Consider the following 16,451-nt stretch of genomic DNA (forward strand, 5'->3'; position numbering starts at 1 on the left):
TTGGATGGGATTTTCACGAAATAAATTGTGAACAATCTCCAAAGTGTGTTCTTTCATTTCCATCTGATATATTCAGTACAACATACTTATTATTTCCTACATTGCTGTTTGAAATACAGTAACGATTTTTGGCTGACCCTGTATAAACACGACGAGAGCACTGCCGGGTAGAGATTCGCATATTTCATGTGCCTGTTATGTATGTGTGGCGACCCATACTTTGCATATATGTTGTATGGCACATGTATCCTGGCATTTCCATTTTCGGTCCACGGTCTGTGGCTTACACCAAGAATACAAAATCAGGGAATTATCGGGAAATATATTGGTGACACGCAAACACACCAGATGCGGATGACTAGAGTTAAACAGTCAGAAATAAAGGTACGACATCAGTATAATAACTACAATAACAAAAGTCAGAAATTAATGCATAAAACAAAACATCTGCTTCTGCACCTTCACCTGCTTTGAAGACAATGGGTAAGAATGCAAATCATTAGGTAATTCACGAACTTAATACTTAGTATCAGGAAAGTGAATACAAAAAAAAGAAAACATGACAACTTCAATATCAGTGCAGTGATTGCAGTTATTTTTCATCAAAACAGGAACACATGAGGAACTTCAATGCAGGAAGAGGCCATTAGGCCTTTCAAGGCTGCACAATCCTGCCAACATTCACATACCCTTTTATCCCAACTGCTTCCTGATACCTATCCCATTCCAGTTTAAATCCATCTACTATCTCTGCTGCCAGCACCTTTCCAAGGTGACCATTCCATGCATTAACCACCAAGTGACACACCCTAACTCTCCTCTCTGCCCTCAAGCCATGCCCACTGGTTCGATCACCGTCAATTCTGCAGAAAAAAAAAAAACATTCTGCACTTCGCAACCGTCTCCTTTCTAATGTATGAAGTCCCGTCTCATTCAGCGGATCATATCTTAGTCTAGCTCGTCCCGAAATCAATGTAATTGCTAAGAACCTTATTCTATCCTGAAACTTCAAATTTCAACATCATTGCACACACTCTTATGGTCCCCTTGTCCCCAAATGCTCTCCTCCACCTTCTTCACCATATTGGGATCATTGCTTTAAAAAATAAAAATTAAAGGGGGTCAAACACTGTACTCCCCATCATGGGCTTTTCGAAAAACCAACTTCAAAAGAAAATCTTCAACTGGATCTACAAAAATCCACTCTCCTCTATCACTGGTCCAAAACCCAATATGTCCCTGGCAAATTAATAATCCTCCATAATACATCATCTTCCCATGCCAAATTATCTACGAACCCCTATTCCCCGTTTTGCCCTCACGTGCAACCGTATAATGCAACTATAAATCTAACTATTCTTTCAACCACTCAGCTCAATCCACAAGGAATTCTCCACCTTAATATAATCACTTTCTCTCGATACAATACAGCACTATCTATTACACAGATTGTCACACCAGCTCCTATGCCAAGAACCAGAAGCAACAAAGTGAAAATGTGTGTGTTTACAGCTGTTGAGAGTTAGTCGACTTGGACTTACCAACCTCCCCCCAGTGGAAAGGGTTGATTCCTCCAGTCGTGCAGTTATAGATCATCACATTCCTTGGCCTAAATGAATGAGATACAAGTTGCCTCATTAAAGACGACAAAAGAGACGATGCATTACATCATCATTTACACACAGACAAACTGAAAAGTAACTCGTTTCTAATATATATATATATATATATATATATATATATAATATATATATACAGTATATATATATATATACAGGATATATATATATATATATATATATATATATATTTATATATATATATATATATATATATATATATATATATATATATATATATATATAGATATATATATAGATATCTCGACATATACAAATGCTGTTTGCTGTTTTCAGATCTCCCCACAGGTATTCAATAGGATTTAGATCTGGACTCATTGCTCGCCACTTCAGAACAGTCCAGCGTTTTGTCTTGAACCATTCCTGGGTGCTTTTTGAAGTGCGTTTGGGGTCATTGTCCTGCTGCAAGACCCATGACCTTTGACGAAGACCCACTTTTCTGACAGTAGGTTGAACATTGCGCTCCAAAATGCCTTGGTATTCTCCTGATTTCATGATGCCATGCACACATTCAAGCCACCTAGTGCCGGAGGCAGCAAAGAAACCCCAAAACATCACTCAACCTCCTCCATGTTTGACTGTAGGGAAGGTGTTCTTTTCTTTGAAGGCTTCATTTTGTTTTCTGTAAACATAGAGATGATGTGCTTTACCAAAAGGCTCTAATTTGATGTCATATGTCCACAGGAATTCTCCCAGAAGGATTTTGGCTTGTTCAGATGCGTTTTGGCCAAATCCAGTTGGGCTTTTTCAGCAGTAGGGTCCTCCTGGGTCTCTTACCATAGAACTCCCTTTCATCGAGTTGGTGCGAGTTGAAACTGTCGTACCTTGTGTCTGAAGGTCAGCTTGAATCTGTTTGACAGTTGATTGAGGTTCTTTCTCCACCATTCAAACAATCCTTTGCTGTAATCTTCGATCAAGTTTTCTCTTGCTGCCGCGTCCAGGGAGGTTGGCTCCAGTGCAATGGGCCTTAATCTTCCTGATAACATGTTGACACAGGAACATCAAGGTCTCTGGAGATGGACTTGTTTCCTTGAGATTGTCCATGCTTGGCTACAATGTTGTGTCTGACCTCATGTCCAAGACACATGAAAACCCACAGAATCTGGTTTCTCAGTCTGAGAGTCCTTTAGGTGCTTTTTTGCAAACTCCAAGCAGGCTTTCATGTGTCTTTCACTGAGGAGAAGCTCCCGTCTGGCCACTCTGCCATAAAGCCCAGATCGGTGGAGTGTTCCAGTGATGGTTGTCCTTCTGGAAGTTTCTCCCATCTTCACACAGGATCTCTGGAGCTCAGTCAGAGTGACCATCGGGTTCTTGGTCACCTCTATTATCAAGGCCCGTCTCCCCCGATTGCTTAGTTTGGCCGGGCGGCCAGCTCCAGGAAAAGTCCTGGTTGTTCCAAGCTTCTTCCATTTAAGAATTACGAGGGCATGCCCGTACTATATATATATCTAAAATTATATCCCCCCCCTCTATTTACATGAAATGGTTTGGTCCATTCGCAAAGCCAAAGCGAACGGCTTGCGAGTACGGTGACAATCCCCCCCCCCTCTATTTACATGAAATGGTTTGGTCCAAAGCGAACGGCTTGCGAGTACGGTGACAATCCCCCCCCTCTATTTACATGAAATGGTTTGGTCCAAAGCGAACGGCTTGCGAGTACGGTGACAATCCCCCCCCTCTATTTACATGAAATGGTTTGGTCCAAAGCGAACGGCTTGCGGAGTTTGGTAAAGAAATCGCCATAGCGTGCACAAACGCGCAGGAAAGCGAATGAATCGCAAATTAGTTTTAATTAGTTGTAAAACATAGTTTAACGCCAACATAGTTTGCCAACGTGAAATAAATGAATACGCTCTCAAATGTGCCGTCCGAGGCAGAGTCTGTTCGCCACGTTCGGCACACGTGATAGCTCGCTGCTCTCTGATTGGTTGAATCGTTTTTTGGACATAGCTCGGTAACTACTTGTCCGATTAATATGAAACCTTGAAAAGGCACATCCTCGGGTCCCCAGCAATATACCTGGCAAGTTTCAAGTATATCGGACCCGTGGTTGTCGAGAAACAGCGGTCACAGACATACAGACATACATACATACATACATACATACATACACACAGAGATTACTGGAATTATAGATAGATGGAGGCCATTGTGCTCTTGGGAACCTTCAATGCAGCAGAATTTTTTTTTTGGTAGGCTTCCCCAAATCTGTGCCTCGACACAATCCTGTCTCTGGAGCTCTGCAGGAAGTTCCTTCGAACTCATGGCTTGGTTTTTGCTCTGATATGCATCGTCAGCTGTGAGACCTTATATAGACAGGTGTGTGCCTTTCCAAATCATGTCCAATCAATTGAATTTACCACAGATGGACTCCAATCAAGGTGTAGAAACATCTCAAAGATGATCAAGAGAAATGGGAGGCACCTGAGCTAAATTTCAAGTGTCATAGCAAAGGGTATGAATACTTATGTCAATGTGATATTTCAGTTTTTTCTTTTTAATAAATTTGCAAAACTTTCTAAAATCCTGTTTTGTCTTTGTCATTTTGGGGTATTGAGTGTAGATTGATGAGGGAAAAATGAATTTAAACGATTTTAGCATAAGGCTGCAACATAACAAAATGTGAAAAAGTGAAGGGGTCTGAATACTTTCTGAATGCACTGTATGTATGTGTGTGTATGTATGTATGTATGTATGTATGTATGTGTGTATGTATGTATGTATGTATGTGTGTGTGTGTGTGTGTGTGTATGTATGTATGTATATGTATGTGTATATGTGTGTGTGTGTGTGTGTGTGTGTGTGTGTGTGTGTGTGTGTGTGTGTGTGTGTATATGTATGTATGTATGTATGTATGTATGTATGTATATATATATATATATATATATATATATATATATATATATATATATATATATATATATATATATATATATATATACTGCACCATAAAGAACAAGTTCTTCATTAAAGCCTACCGTTTTGAGAACAGACTAACTCTTCTTCAGAGCTGTTAAGAGTGGTGTGGTGGTGACACGCATCAAGTTCCGTTGGAGACGGGTTATGCGTCGTGGATTGGTCAAAGTCTTCGCTCCCTGTGTTTAACTTATTTTGCAGCTTTTGTTGGTGTTTAATTGATTACATAATGCTTCGTATATGGGATGTATGTGCAATCCTATGAGGTTTTCATAAAGATACTATAATGAATGAATGAATGATCGTTTTAAGGCCATTTTTCCCTGCTAAAGCGGGGGTTAGCCATGCGGGCCCCATGACAATCATGGTTCCCTGTTTGAGGCAATGTTTTCATGGCCGGATGCCCTTCCTGACGCCAACCCTTATTCACCTCTGACGATGCGCAGGGATAGTGTACCTATTCTAAACCGGGGTACACACTTGGATAAAAAGATACTATAATAATACTGTAAACCGCTGGGACTTGTAATACCCATCCTCTCTCCCTACTCCCACCCCATTACCGAACCCCAACGGCTGACTTTTTAATTTTTTAAAAACAAACCCCTAAGCACTCACTTTGAAAATGGCCGGCTCCCCTCACCCCCTCCATGAATATATAAAAAAAATCCCCAGTAATTTGTTTGACCTCTCGAACGTATCAATTTGACTTGGCAGTCTTCTTCCATATGCAGCACAAGGCACAAGACAAGGCTATGAGTAGCACCATTGGCTAAGGGGGCATGGCTGTGCTTCTTACGCAATCCCTCCCTTAAGTTACTGCAGGAATTTTTAATCTTTAGCCAGGGTGCCGGTAATAGCTCGCCTTCTCTTCTTGAAGGACAATGTGGGTTAATGTCACCAATTAATGCCAGCAAACGGAATGCCCAGTTTGAGATCCATCCAAGAATTGGCACACACATTAATGCCTCGCCCTGCCTGGGAGATTCCAGAATGAAAGTTTGTACATGGGTTGAGATCTGAACACAGACTATACTCCATACCAGATGTAATCACTTTGCATAAAGCACAGTAGGCCAATAAAATAAACAACAATTTACTGTCCAATGTTAATGAAGAACACCTATTGGTAAGTTGCAACATATACAAATCAAAATAATGACATCGACTTGTTTTATCCCTTCTGAATTCTAAAATGAAGGAGAAATCACCTGTTATACCTGTTGACAGCAGTGTACCAGCCAGCTGCAAGCATCACATTGACGACGACATCAACTGGAACAAGGTCGGCAACAGCATCATTGCTAGCTCGCATTGTGCGCAGGATGCCTTTCCCAGCCTTTATAACATGCCAAAGAGAAAGAAAAGTGGTGTGTTGGTGTAAAGTGCAGTGGTAGGATGAACATTCAAAAGTCACCATCACCATCTACATTGTGCTGTACCCCAACTCGACGAGTTGCGCTTCTGGGCCGAGTCCGAGTCAAACCAGGTTTGGCTGTCAATTCGGAAAATAACTCGGATATTTTTCTGTCGCATGAAATCAAGTATTGTACAAGTGGAAATTTTCACGCTACATCAATTTCCGCGCTACAACGGAGGGCTCATTTAATTGCCTATTTTGTCTTTACAGAGAAATTACAGTACGAGAGCACCCCCACAAAATGTGCTTGCCACACGCATAGTTGTTTTTGTTTATACATATCATAATTCATTAAGCAAAACCGGATATATTGGCTATAAAAAGCTATATTGGCCGTCACAAACAAACTGATCTTTCCAAACGGTATCGCAGTCTCTGATATAATCATCAAATGCTTTACATGCCACAGAGACCAGGGTGACATTCTTAGTTTTCCCCCTCAAAAAGCCTATCTATCCGTGTCGTTTGTTGGACTGGAAATCTATTTGGAATCATTAGTGGGGCGTCACTATGTCACTGATATCGTGCTTCGATTGATTTGGGACAGAATTTAGAATTCGGCTACAGTAATAGCACATAAAGGCTTGCTCTTTTTGTAAAGTATTGTGGAATATAAAAGGAATCGCTTCCATTTTCACAAATATTAATCCAAACACCAAAATATCGTTTGGTACTGCGTATCAGTTTTATGAAAATTGGTAGAGCCAATACAGAGATATCAATCAAAATGCCTGCGAGAGGGAATCGATAAAGTCATCTTTTCAAAAACCTGTTCCAATGGCATCTGGAAAGTCACGCACTGATGAAAAAAGTGCAACAATGGCTCGAAAAAGCAGGAAGCTATAATAACATATATGCCAAGTTTCACAGGATGCATTCCTTCATGGTTAGGTGTGGAAAATGGCGATTTCTCTAAACAGCGTCACAAGTTGATTTTTCATGGTGGGATATGTTGAAATGTCTCACATTAAATAACTTTCCGATATCTACTTACAGCAGAATTCAAGGACACTTCCCTAATGTTCTTGGGCTTGAGGGAAACAATAATTACTTAACTCATATTGAGACACTCGCTCTGACTTCCACAAAGTGCGAGCAAAATGTGCGTCCTTTCGTAATTTAACAATGGCTGTGTTTAACTGTCAACAAATAACTGACCTTTCATCCGATTTCAAGCTTTGTCCACCTCATTTCTATAATTCATTTTCAAGTTGAAGAATACTCATATAAGCAATGTATTTGACTTCCTTAGATCTCAGATGAAAACTTGGAAAGGGTGGTGAGATTTAGTATACTTTGCTGCCTTATTGAAAGCTGCAAGATTACAACTTATTGTCATACTTTTTTATTGTATTTTTTTTTCTTTTTCTTTTTTACTGCTTACAACTTTCGTTGTTGACATACAAATAATCAATAAAATGAGGCGATACTATCAAATGTGTGATGCCATTTTCTTTTCCAACACAAAGCAAAACATACTACATAGTTCATGGAACACGTTACCCCACGCAGTGTTCTAGTATATAATTCAATTTAAATAAAATGATTTTAAAAGTCGTATAAAAACAATGCGGAGGTTTACTGCCATTGACACTGTATATTACAGCACCCCATCGACACTTCTTTTGTATACCAAGTCGAGGCTCCTACTAAACTAACACACAGAACATATAACAAAGGGAGCAGGAAACATGAGGAGCAAGAGAGGGAAGCACAACATCAGTAGGGAAGAGGGACATCAGGAGATCTGTGAAAGGGCTGGGGTGGGTTACACGGGATAAATAAGATGGACACTACAAGGAATTTCAGGAAAGAAAACAAGGAATTGGAAGGAGGTGGTGTGGGTTGATTAACAGGGGTAGAAAAGATCAATGTTTTGGATGGGGGAAGATAAGAGATGGTGGTGAACAGCTGTTTTAAAGACCAGGAGGGAGGAGTGGGATTGAAGAGAGTGAGGGAGTTTGTTCCAGAGGCGGGAGAAAAGAGGAATGAAAGAGTGAAGGTGAGCAGAGAGTCTTGATTTTGGCAGTTTCACCAGAAGAGGGTTGCTGGTATCTTGTGCGTCCTGCAGAAGCAAGGCTGGAGTGTGCATCCTGCAGATATATTGGGGGGGACAGAGCACAGACAGAGCAGTGGGAGCAAGGCTGGAGAGGAGTCGGTAGAAGACAGAGACCACCAACCTGCCTGTGGTGAGAGATAGAGAGGCCCTCAGAATCAGCTTCATCGTGGGAGATACCAATGATTCTAAAAGCTTTGATTTCTACAGCGTGAAGCCGAGCTAGGTGGGAGGCAGGAGCACCGGCCCAGAGGCGAGAGCAGTACTCCATCAAGCTGCAGATGAAAGCTTTGCATGTGGTGAGGAGCTCAGAGGTGCCAATGAAGGACATTACATTAGTTATTCGTGACTGTTTAGGTTCATTATAACATCCAGAAAAAACATTAGGTTTCCTGTTTGGAATGATTTTCAATTTTGTTTTAACAGAGGAAAAAGGCAGGGAGAGTAAAACAAGACAGATAGTCTAACAACAGTGTAGCCAGGCTTGGATCTGCTGACTGGCGGATCTCCTGTCCTCCTGTCATGTGACCAGATTCTCAGCTGATTGGTGTGTTTGTGAGCGACGGATAAGAACGCTGTTCCAGGTGGCATTGTCCTATGGGCTACGCCGTAAAAATATGGCTGCCGAACCACGTGACCAATGTGATCTTTTTTTTTTTCCCCTTTTTTTTTAACCAGCTTAACCCAGCTAAACCCAGCTAAACCCAGCTAAACCCAGCTAAACCCAGCTTTTCACTTCAAATGCACAGGGTAAAATGCAAAATTCCACAACAGTTAAAGCAGAATGCAAACATGTAAAGACTGCCACAGGAAGAAAACAAACAAAACAAAAAAAACATTGGTATCACTTACGGCAATGAAAAGTCCACTGGGGCCATTGAAATTGTCGATCCATCCCTGTGGTGACGTGAGAAGACAAGCTACAGTAACTAAACGCTCTTTTAGCCATGCTTATACAACAACAGGAGACAACGGCTGAAATATATTTCTACAAATTGATGCATTTGAAAACAGGAGTGAAAATGTCAGACAGACGAGCTGTGAGATTTTACAATTCCTGGAAGCAAGTCTTCAAACTATAATCAGCAAACCAAACTTTAATGAGTTGCTAATATTCTCAGAAAATATTATGGCCATCACAGTCTCTTGGAGAATCTGAGGTTTGTGGGAAAAAAAACTAATTGTGAAAGATGTTTTGATACAAACTAGATTTCTCTAAAAAGCCATTTATATATAGGTCGATATACTGTTGTTTTGAAACTTTTTTCCCCATGAACATTTTTGTGGCAAATCCTTAATAACGAAACTTCATTTGGATACATTAGGCAATACACATTTACCGAAATATTATTTTCATCTTCAAACTTACTTATATTCAGTCTTTGCAGGATATGTTATTTCTTCCACATGCAATTCATTTTCATATAGAATATATTTATATAAAGGAGTTTATGAATACATAAATGGTGCACACCATACTTGCTCAGACTCATCAGTGGTTTCCAGAGATTTGGAAGTACTTCATAAATAGATGAAAGTTTTTCTGGAAACAATCGTTGGTGTTATAGATCGTTGACATTTGCATATTTGATGTTGGTTTTGTGGTTTTTCCATTCCCCTTTATAAAATAAGGATCCTTTTGTTTCCCATAATGCTGTTCGCTATCTCGTGTCATCTTGCGATATAACACGATGTTCGGCCAGAGCAATTTCCAAAAGGATGTCCAATATAACTTAGCAAAATGATGGGAAGATTTTCTTCCCTTGTTGATAAACACGTCATTGTTATGTGTGTTGCAGGCTAGTACAGTGTGAATGTTTATTATAGCACTGTTTGCTCTGTCATTAGTTGTGTTCTGTGCGATTTCGTTTTGACATCAAGGCCAGCCAGTACCTGCAGCACTGTGTGATTTATGATTATGGTTGCTGAGACACCGTCACCTGGGGGTGAGTTAAAGAAACGAGTTCAGATATCATGTTAATTTTCATATTTTATATTTGTGAACTTCCTTTGTCATGTTGTTTAATATTGTTGTGGTTTTGAGTTTTGTACAATAAAGGTTAAATTTCCCCCTCATCGTTTAGTCGCACAACAACATGTAGCCTCGCGATAGTTCAGTTATCTCTTAGTATGTGTGAGCATAGTCCCTTTCCTGTGTTAGTTTTGCGATGAGTAGAATAATGAGAGTAGGTCCTTTCATTGCCTCCATTGCCTTATGCCGCCTTACGCCTCCTTGTGCTGCCTTTGGCTTTTTGGCGCGAATCATCATGAGGCAGGCCTGGCAAATCGAGCAGGGACCGAATGAGGGCGGCGGGGAGGCTGACGGTAAGCGCGAGCCGCCAATCAGGACTCAAAGGGAGTGGCCGCATCAATGCATCACAGGGCGTGGTTGGAACATTCGAGAGGGCTCAGGGTGTGGCAATATAACCCGTTGCGCGAAGCCCCCACGAGCAGTTCGGTCAGTTATGAGCTTGTGAAGGAGTCCTTCTGTGGAGAGGTGAGCTTGCGGTTCTGCGAAGGGAGGCGTTTGACTGAGTATTGATGAGAGTTACGAGTTCGGAGAAAAGACGCACATGAACCAAGTATAAGCGCTCGTACCAAAGTGATGCTCGTTGAGCTTGAGGCCGAGCCTCGATTGGGTTACGCGAGTGATAGCACGTCGGTAACTCAACGCGCTGTGGAAGACCGCCTGCCTCATCTGCCCCTTTGTTCGAGAGACGCGCTCCAAGAATCCTTTCCACCACCTGCTTGCCTTCATCGCGGGACGTGCTGTGACCGTGGAGAGCCACGCCGGGCGTCGCCGCCGTTCCTGGACGACCAACGCAGCACGTGAACATCATCCTGCCTGCATTTCCCCTTTGTGAGTGTGTCGGGCCCGTGTCTGGGCATAAGCATAAGACTGTATAAGGCTGCTCTGTGTCTCTGTCTTCTACCGAATTGTACATATAAGTGTAAATAATAATTAAACCTGTTATTTCTGTTTTCGACCGTTTCGTCCCTTCCATCATTGACTAAGCGTGGTACGAATAGAACCACTCGAATCGGGTTCCAATACTAACGTTAACTGCACGTACTGGTACTCAATCCGCTCGGTGTACCCAAATTACACGTGGCTCGTGTGAGGCTTGGTTCCCCGCTTCCGTGGCGGCGCAGGTATTTAGGTACGTGCGAGGCTTGTCCCGAACCCCTACCTTGCGTTTGCCCGGAAGGGGCGTTTCAAGTCTCGGTTACGCCGGCCCAGAAAGAACAAGGGGCTTAATCTCCCCTTGGTAAGGGTAGGAAGGGCGGCAGAAAACCGTCTCTATATATAAAGGAGGAGTGTCTGTGTGTGTGTCTGTCTGGATGTCCGCTTATAACTCAAGAACTACACATCGGAAAAAAGTTTTAGAGACAGATTCGGAATCAGCATAAAATCCCGGTGGTTTTAGGCTACGTTTTATTTTAATATCAATGGTTTAAAAAAACCGCGCCAGCTGCAATTCCATGGTGTAGTTTGTGGCGGCGCTAGACGTTCGGGGTGTATTGCAATGGTTTGTCGGGTTTGGCTGTGGGTCCAGAATAGCTCCCATTTCCTTATGTTCTTCCACTTTTATTTTGATTCTTCTGTTACAACGCCTTCCTTATCTACCTTATATCCCCCCTACGAGGCCTCTACATAATTTCATGCGGCAGAATTTCGTGCATTTTGAGTGAAAGAAGTGAGACGAAGTTGTAGGAGGAAGAAGAGGCGCGGTCACTGTGTAGGCCTCGATCATGAGTGGAAATGGCGGGAATTGCGTTTGTATCGCAAAGTAAAGGATCTGCATTCATTTCTGAACTTGCATTGGTGGATTGTTATACATCTGCATTATTTTTCATTTAAAAACTTTATGTTGAACTTGAAGGCTCCAAGCACGGACTATATATATAGCCCTCATTGAGGTAAAAATAAAAGTAAAAAGCCTGCTATCGCTTGCCAAGCTAGCCGTTCCCCCCTCCCCCCTTCCCCTCCCCCCTCCCCTCCTCCTCCCCCCCCTCCACCTGCCCCCCTCCTCCCCCCCTCCCCCCTCTGAATCTAAATCAACAGAGGTTGTTCTGTACACATTATATATTCTGCAGACGAACGCTTCTGCAGATTTGATTGTCTCTTCTGTGAGATCACCAATGGCCAAGTTCTTCAGCAGTTTATTTAAAAAAAAATTAAAAATTAATCCCCCCTCACCTCCCCCCTCTGAATCTGAATCAACAGAGGTCGTTCTGTACACATTATATATTCTGCAGATGAACGCTTCTGCAGATTTGATTGTCTCTTCTGTGAGATCACCAATGGCCAAGTTCTTCAGCAGTTTATTTTTTAAAAATTAAAAAATTAAAAAATTCGGCTTGGGGTTAATCGAATTCAGCATACCATAATTATGTTAAAAAGTGAGGTTCCCAACTTTTACCCAAAAATGCACCTAGAAGCTTAATTTTAGCTTATTTTTGGCCTTTTTCCATAAATCCATCTAGTCTATATCCCTCCTACGTCATCTCTATGTACATTTTGAACTCAATTTTATAACAAATTCCATTGTATAAATGAGGGTTTGAATGCAACTGATGTTTTCAGCTGATATGTTGAAGAATAACAAATTACTGTTCATGTGTATAGTACTTATTGTTCAGGATGATGAGAATGATGACATTATTGATCGGCAATCGGTAATACTGTTACATATCAATACCAATAAGCAGTTATCCAGTATTTTGTTCCTGAACGATAAATTTATTTGAACTGTAATTAATTTAAAATGTTAAACCCATATACTGTACTGTAATATTGATCGGCAATTCCTGCCAAACTGCATCGATGCATTTTGCACGTTTTTTTTGTTTTTCTTTTTATTGGTATATTTATTTTTGTTTTTCTCTGACTCACGGGTTAGCCAATGTCTTCAATGGATGAATAAAAAAATTTCGAAACAAGCACTCATCTGCATCCATTGCCCGCTTACACTTGCTCTTTCAACATAATAATCAGCAGCATAAATTTGTGCAATAACTGACAATTACAAGCTTTATCATTATTCTTTATATTTATTACAGCTTGTTACCTCCACCACCAAAGGTGGATGGAGGTTATGTTTCCATCCCTGTCTATTTGTTTGTCTGTTTAAGAAAAGGATAACTCAAAAAGTTGTGGACGGATTCGGACGATATTTGGTGGAGAGCTTGGGTATTTGACATGGACTAAATGATTGGTGAAGATCCGGATCTGGATCTGAGAATTCTTCAAGTAATTCTTCACCATTGGATGATAGGGCTAAAACCAATACATAGCATGATATCTCGAAAAAGGTTATGGACGGATTCAGCCAAAACTTGTTGGACAGGTTGGCTGTGTGACAAAGACGAATCAATTTGATTTTGGTGAAGATCCGAATATGGATCCGGAAATGAGAATTTAAAAATAATTTTATGTGATTCGTCACCATTGAGTGATCGGGTGAAAAACGACATACAGCATGATATTAAAAAAAGTTGTGGATGACTTGTGACAAAACTTGGTGGATGCGTTGGGCAAGTGACAAGAACAAACCAATTAGATTTTGGTTCAGGTCCGAATCCAGATCCGGACAATAAGTGAGATACAAAACGTAAACTGTTCAGTCTGGTGGAGGTATGCTCTCTACCGAGTACCGTTCTAGTTTTTAATGTCATTATTTTTTGAAAATTATATAATTTGATGCAGATTTCCATATTTACAATGCAAATCAGAAGAAGTTCACAATGTAAATCAACAATTATTATGTTTTAAATGTTAAAACCACTCCCAGACACTCCATCAACAACTCTCACAATCAGAGTTTTTTCATACATTTCTCATAAATGTAGATTGTCATTTGGAAAAATTATAAACTGCTGACCTCATAGACTGAAGTGACAGCTGAAGCTGAAGTGACAGCTGAAGCTTAATAAACTGCTGAAGTGACAGATTGATTAATTATCCCGGTCTTTCTTTCTTTTAAATCATCAGTAATAAACTTGCCATCAAAAAAAGGAAGCTCTGTTCAGACATTTTTATTACGAGTTTTAGTCTCTAGCTGCTACTTATTTATACCCTTTAACACATTTATTACAGACCTTGCAGTGTGCCTTGGGGCTTGGTGTGTACACATGTGCATGCATGCATGACATCCTTAAATTAACCTTTAAAAGTGCAAGAATATTTAGAAGAAAAACACCAAGTGCATTGATGTTTACTCACGTCTTTGTCCTACATGCGATTTATGTACAACAAGCGTTACGCCTAGGTCCCCCGTCGGGGAAGTGATGTGAGTTGACAAAGTGGAACACGCAGAAAACATGCCATGATATGATATTTCGCTCACAAGGGTCAGACAAACATGGAGCGTTTTGTTTGCCATCCAGCGGTTAACACACTAACATCAGTTTTCAGTGCATAAATCCATTGTTTATGTTGCTTAGCACTGCAGACCAACACTAGCCTGAACAAAGGCAGTATTAGATTATCTCTGGTGAAAAAACAAATTCGTGTTTCATGTTTGGATTTTGACGGCCATCTTGGATTTTGACGTGGCGACCCAATTTTCAATAGCGTTCTTCCTTATGCCTAGATGCACCCACACACCAGAAGGTACTTCGCTTATTTTTCAAGATATTTCGCTCACAAGGTTCAGACATATATATGGTGGCGGCCGTCCTGGATTTTGACGTGGCGACCCACTTTACAATAGCGGTCTTCCTTATGCCGAGATACACCCACACACCAAATTAGAAGTTGGTACTTCGCTTATCTTTCAAGATATTCTTCTCACAAGATTCAGACATACATGGCGGCGGCCATCTTGGATTTTGACGTGGCGACCCAATTTTAAACAGCGTTCTTCCGTGTGCCTAGATACACCCACACACCAGATTAGAAGTTGGTACTTCGCTTATTTTTCGAGATATTTCGCTCACAAGTTTCAGACATATATATGGTGGCGGCCATCTTGGATTTTGACGTGGCGACCCACTTTACAATAGCGGTCTTCCTTATGCCGAGATACACCCACACACCAAATTAGAAGTTGGTACTTCGCTTATTTTTCAAGATATTCATCTCACAAGTTTCAGACATACATGGCGGTGGCCATCTTGGCTTTTGACGTGGCGACCCGATTTTAAACAGCGTTCTTCCTTGTGCCTAGATACACCCACACACCAGATTAGACGTTGGTACTTCGCTTATTTTTCAAGATATGCAGGTTACAAGGTTCAGACATACATGGCATCAGACATACATGGCGGCGGCCATCTTGGATTTTGACGTGGGTTGCACCCACACACTAAATTCGAATGCGGTCCTTCGCTTACACACGCCCGCACGCCGCACGCACGCACGGATGGACACACGGACGGAGGGGAAAGCCATAGTCCCCCTTCCGCTCCGCTGAGCGACGGGGGACAATTAGAATGGCACTCTTCGACCTCGCGGCGTTGCCCGATATGCCTCACCCACATTATTACATCATTATACTTACTTGTACCAAGTTTGGTTCAAACCCCTTCAGCTGTTCTCCAGTATCACATTTTTACCTAACACGACTTCTGACCTTTGACCTCGTGATCCCAAAATCTAATGAGTTAATTTATACCTCATTATGCAAACCTGCACCAAGTTTGACTTAGATCGCTTCAGTCGCTCTCAAGTTATCGTCATAACGAAAACCTATCACGGACGGGCACACAGATGGATGGACAACCCGAAAATATAATGCCTCTGGCGATTGTCGAATTTTGTGGACCGTGTGTAAGCGAAGGAAATTGCAATTTTGCGGCGTGCGGGCGTGTGTAAGCGAAGGACCGCATTCGAATTTAGTGTGTGGGTGCAACCCACGTCAAAAACCAACTGGAAGCCTCGATGTGTACAATTCGATACTGCGAATGTCCGAGGATGTCAGACACAACTGGAAGCCTCGATACCGTGACCTTTAGAGCATTGGTGCTTCCAAAGCTGTTTCTTGGCAAGGGTTATACTGGGTGGTTCGCCATTGCCGTCACAGGGTTGTTTGTCCATGATCTATCCTTTTAAATGCTGAGCGTCAAGCAAGGAAGCAGCAAGTACCATTTTAAAAGTCTTTGGTATGACTGACGGGGTTTGAACCACCGACCTCCCAGACTCAGAGCCGACGTTCTAATCATTCCACCATCGAGGACGGGTCCATAAGCCTAAGATCACATTTAATTTTTTTTTACAATTAAACCCATAAGTGTTTTTAAAATTTTAAGCATGAAAATTTGATGTTTAATATCGTTTTACTTTTTCAGGAGAGGAACGTACAAACAGCTACCACAAATATCCAAAACAATTAGAAAGAGCAATCAACGATTGCAGACTCTTGCCAGTTTGATTTGTGTGGTTTTATAGTACTTATTTGAAAGACGTGCTCGCATT

General features: G+C 41.4%; 1 protein-coding gene across 2 annotated transcripts in view; it reads right to left on the minus strand.

Annotated features, from left to right (window-relative positions):
- Positions 1 to 1,377: 1,377 nt before the first annotated feature.
- Positions 1,378 to 16,451, minus strand: part of FAR1 (fatty acyl-CoA reductase 1) — a 53,629-nt gene continuing 38,555 nt past the window's right edge. Inside the window, exons 5-7 of one of the 2 annotated variants that reach the window (XM_078769419.1) lie at positions 8,885 to 8,929; positions 5,768 to 5,895; positions 1,378 to 1,609 (exon numbers count right to left, since the gene is read on the minus strand). In XM_078769419.1, coding sequence (XP_078625545.1) covers positions 1,507 to 1,609; positions 5,768 to 5,895; positions 8,885 to 8,929 — 276 coding nt within the window. In that variant the 3' untranslated portion in view covers positions 1,378 to 1,506. The remainder of the gene's footprint in view (positions 1,610 to 5,767; positions 5,896 to 8,884; positions 8,930 to 16,451) is intronic. The other variant, XM_078769420.1, reaches the window with a different exon arrangement.

The sequence above is a fragment of the Myxine glutinosa genome, unplaced genomic scaffold (assembly GCF_964187855.1).
Source record: "Myxine glutinosa unplaced genomic scaffold, kmMyxGlut1.1 SCAFFOLD_2465, whole genome shotgun sequence".
NCBI lineage: Eukaryota > Metazoa > Chordata > Myxini > Myxiniformes > Myxinidae > Myxine > Myxine glutinosa.